Source organism: Etheostoma spectabile, chromosome 6 (genome assembly GCF_008692095.1).
Source record: "Etheostoma spectabile isolate EspeVRDwgs_2016 chromosome 6, UIUC_Espe_1.0, whole genome shotgun sequence".
In the NCBI taxonomy this organism is placed as follows: Eukaryota; Metazoa; Chordata; class Actinopteri; order Perciformes; family Percidae; genus Etheostoma; species Etheostoma spectabile.
In genome coordinates, this window is record NC_045738.1 from 20,901,070 (window position 1) to 20,905,752 (window position 4,683).

The window sequence follows — 4,683 nt, forward strand, 5'->3', positions numbered from 1 at the left end:
AGAGTTTGGTGCTGAGGATGTCCGGGTTGATGGTGCTGAAAGCCAAGCTGAAGTCCACGAACAGGATCCTTGCATATGCCCCTGGAGAGTCGAGGTGTTGCAGGACGTAATGCAGTCCCAACAGGCCTGTAGTCATTTAGCCCAGAGATGGGGGGTTTTGTTAATGTTATAGGTTTACAAAGTGAAAAACCCTAATGTTCACCCCAAATGGACTTACCATATCCAAGAGAAAACACAGTTCACCAACTGCTCCAAACAAGCGCTATTGTAAATGTGCTGTATTTATATAGCGCTTTTCCAGTATTAACAACTGCTCAAAGCGCTTTTACATCTACAGGAAACATTCACCATTGACACACATTCATACACTGTGGCCGGGCTGCCGTACAAGGTGCCACCTGCTCATCAGATAAACATTCATACACATTCACACTCCGATGCGCAGCACCATGGGCAACTCGGGGTTCAGTGTCTTGCCCAAGGACACTTCGACAATGACTGCAGGGGCGGGGATCGAACCAACAACCTTCCAATTGGCAGGCAACCGCTCTACCACTGAGCCACAGCCGCCCCGTAGTTTGTATTGTAATCCAGCCTTTACGTCTGTGACGATTGTGCGTCATTTTGTACACGTTATAATGCTCGCCTAGCTGCTAGCATGGCACGCCCTCATACTCTGCTTCTTATTAGCTAGTAGACCTTACCTAAATACTGCGCATGTGCGGCCTCACTCTGTAGCTAAAACGGAGAGCTCAACACACAGGGTTAAAATAGGAGCTGCATCAATGTGCAGTATTTTACAACAAAAATATGGTGTTTTTTGAAAGTTAAACCATGTAAACCTATTTTGGTACAACCTCTAAATATAATTAGGAACCTTAAAATGAGCATAATAGCACTTTAACATTATGTGAGATTTTCTGAGCAAAGTAGGAGCTCTTTGGTGCTCTTTCTTCCAGGACCTGGAATTGGCCACAGTATGGGACGACCACCTGTCCTACCTGCTGTCCTCGGCACTGGCAGCCTATGAGCTAGAGCGCTGCACTGGCGTCTCCTGTGGCAACGAGGAGTTCCAGGACGCAGTGAGGAGGGCGGTGCCAGACGGACACACCTTCAAAGGCTTCCCCATCCACTTTTTGCACCGCAATGCTCGTAGAGCCTTTGCAACCTGCCTCAGGTGAGCTAGTGGGTAGCGTGGTGAATGTGTGGTTATGGGTGTGGACTTAATGTTGGCAGTCATCTGTTCTATTTGAGTGTCCCTGACTACTGCAGCAGTAAACTCAAAACAAAATCCCACTATTATATTCAGTCACAGCTCAGGTTTATTTAGTGGCATCTGTAAAGAAGGTTAGTTATGGCTAGATTAGACAGGGCCCAAAGGTTCCTCAAAATAACAACTGAACTTTGTTAATAGAATGACTATAAAAGTACTGTAAAAACACCGTTAGAAAAGATAATTTACCCCCATTCAGAGAGCAGTTTAAGGGATAGCGGTGAAAGAGGCTGTTGGAAAATTTTGACAGACTGGAAACTAGTATGTTGCTGGGATTGAAGCCCAAGGCAGCGCTGCAGTGGCAAATCACATAACCTCCCTGCATTCAGACTAAACACAATGGAGTGGGGAACACAATGGCTACACAAATCAGCCAATTAAGTAACATGTGTGAACAAGTATATCCAGTATTGCTTCTAGGTAAAAAGAATATTCCATTTGTATATTTGCACTTGTTCACTTATAAAAGACTTTGCAGTACTTCATATTCCATGCTCTGTATCTCTTGTCACTTCCTGTGCAGGTCTCCGTTCTGTGAGGAGATAGTCTGTTGTCGTGGCGACCATGTGAGGCTTGCGGTCCGTTTTCGTGTGTTTGTCTATCCTGAGAATGCATGTGCAGTGTGGCTCATGTTTGCATGTAAATACCGCTCTGTACTCTGACCATCGTACCCTAAAACTACAAGCTTATGTTGCACATTGACCCCGGACAATATTTTATGTGTGCGGAAGGACACGCACACGGGCTGGATTCTTATAGATTTAAATTAAGTTGTACTCTGTGACATGTGCACAGACATAAATGTGGCTGTTGTCTTTACTGTGATGTTTAGGCCTTTATTTTGTTGTCAAGGAGACTCATTTGTACAGACGTTTACACTCAAAATTGTATTTATACATCTATTTTTGTAAATAAATGGAACTTTTTTAATCTTACTGTGTCCTTTTTATTGGCCTCATTAAAGACATTTTCCAAGTATAATAATGAACAAGAATTCTTTCAATTTACATTAACTTTAACAACCTGTTTGGATAATTGTTGAGATAATTGCTTTGGCTCAGTTTTCACAAAATGCTCAAAATGCTAAAACAATATAAACACAACTGTATCAAACTAGGTAAAAAAAAATCATGCAGAAGTTTTTTTCAGAGCATCACAACAATGTACATGTTTTTTACTGACCTTTTAATTATTGCATTTTAAAATGAAGCGGTCAATAACTTTAACTCACAAACTGAAATTAATTTTAATTTTAGTATGTTTGGTCATAACCTGGCTTGTTGGCCATGACAAAATCGGAAACAGACACAAAATGCCAAATAACTTATTAATTTTAACAAGGAATATAAACTGAAGAACTATTTTGGTTAAGAGGTGTGTTAGACATTCGTAATGTTCACATGGATGTGTGTAGATAACATAGTGTAAGTTAAAGTAAAAGATAAGTACCCAGTGATCTAAAGAAAGCAAAAGAGTTGTAGAAAAAGAGCAAGACACTGGAATCTGGGGCTTCATAGACGGAATCACAGTGGCGTCGCTCTAACACAAAAATCATTCCCGGTTAGACAGATAGCTGTTGATTTGAGTTGCGAAGATTGGTGACGTTGGCAAACTTGTTACTTTCTGTTGCCGTAACTGTAATGTTTGAAGTGCCCATATTATGAAAAATCACTTTTTCCGGAATTTGGAGTGTTATTTTGTGTCTCTGGTGCTTCCACACGCATACAAACTTGAAAAAAAAAACTATCCATGGTGTTTTGAGTGAGATACGGATTTCTGATTGTCCTCTGTCTTCGGTCTCCGGGTGAGCTGTTCAGTATCTGCACGGCTTTCTACGTTACTAGCCGAGATGAGGTGGCTAACCATAGCGCATGCTTGCTTGTTCTTAATGTCAAAACACTGCTAAAACACACTAGTTCGCCATAATCTCCGAAAGAACTACTTCCATGTCCCTGTTCTGCAGGTATTCCACAAGTGCTCCTTGTTTAGAAGAAGTCTCCCAGCTTATCCTGTCTCGTACTGTCCAAATATGGAGAAAGAGTTATCTAGCTGATGTGATCTTACCTCGCTACTGCACATATGCGACTCCCAACAAAGATAGTATAGAAGTTGTGGCTCACTCTGTAGCTAAAACAGAGACTTAAACACAAGGTGAAAACAGGATCTGCAGCAATGTGAAAAAAGGTTTATTGAAAATAAAACCAATTAAACCTATTCTGGTAAAACCAGAATGTACAATTATGAACCTGAAAATGAGCATAATATGGGCGCTTTAAAGTAGTATAGTGAAACACCGAGGTCTGTCCTGTTTGACCTTTCTGCTGTGCTTATTTTCTCTACTGTGTTGCTTTGCAAACATCTTTAGTTTATCCAGTTGTTCCTTTTCCCCATTTGCTCAGCGCAGCACGTTAAATTGTATTTACGGGGCGTCAGAGTTTTCTACCGAGACGTCATTGTAAACAAACATTGTGGTTGGGTCTACAGCCTGTGGTTACTGGGCCCAGGAGATCTGGCTGAGGGACTGCAATCAGGCTCACAACAATACAGACAGAGCAGTTAAGAGATGCAGCACACAAACACAAGCAGACTTATATACTAATATTGTAAATGTATATAATAATAAAGAGTTCTTTATAGTAAACCCTACATCTATATAAGACAAAATGCTAACTGACTGTTCTGTATCCTGATTTTCAAGGCATCAAACCTTAGATTTTTCAATCATCAATCAAAAATCCACGCACCTAATTTAAGGTGCCAGTATTCTGAGGATAACTAATCATTTAAAATACAGTAATAGTGTAATAGTAGAAAAGGATTTAACATTATTATATTGTTATTATCATTTATGCATTATTTTGGAATGCACACAACCTACACAACATTTTTACAGTAATTTAAAGTAATCAAAATTTAATTTTCTTTTTTTCATTCTTTGCACTACTGCCGCATATTTAAATAGATTGCAGTGGTGCCGATGGACTCAGCAATTATTTTGGAGTGCTTCTCATTGCCAGGGTAATATTAAAATAAGGAGAAAGACTATCTGTGTCATAGGAATAAGCTTTATATGAGGTGGTGGTGTTCTGAGGACTGAACATGTGATTTACCGTTATGCATTTAAAGGGAATAAGATAGCAAATCGATTCGGCTCTTTCCATTCTCATTTAAAACTAAGCCAAAGCCACTGTAAGTTACAGTCAGGTCCATAAATATTGGGACATCAACACAATTCCAATCTTTTTGGCTCTATACACCACCACAATGGATTTGAAATGAAACAAACAAGATGTGCTTTATCTGCAGACTTTCAGCTTTAATTTGAGGGTATTTACATCCAAATCAGATGAACGGTGTAGGAATTCCAACAGTTTGTACATGTGCCTGCCACTTTTTAAGGGACCAAAAGT

At 40.0% G+C, this 4,683-nt stretch overlaps 1 protein-coding gene across 1 annotated transcript in view; it reads left to right on the forward strand.

Annotated features, from left to right (window-relative positions):
- Positions 1-2,208, forward strand: part of cep76 (centrosomal protein 76) — an 18,669-nt gene extending 16,461 nt beyond the window's left edge. The window contains exons 12-13 of the mRNA XM_032519348.1: positions 960-1,177; positions 1,797-2,208. Of these exons, the coding sequence (XP_032375239.1) occupies positions 960-1,177; positions 1,797-1,935 (357 nt within the window). The 3' untranslated portion in view covers positions 1,936-2,208. The remainder of the gene's footprint in view (positions 1-959; positions 1,178-1,796) is intronic.
- Positions 2,209-4,683: the final 2,475 nt, after the last annotated feature.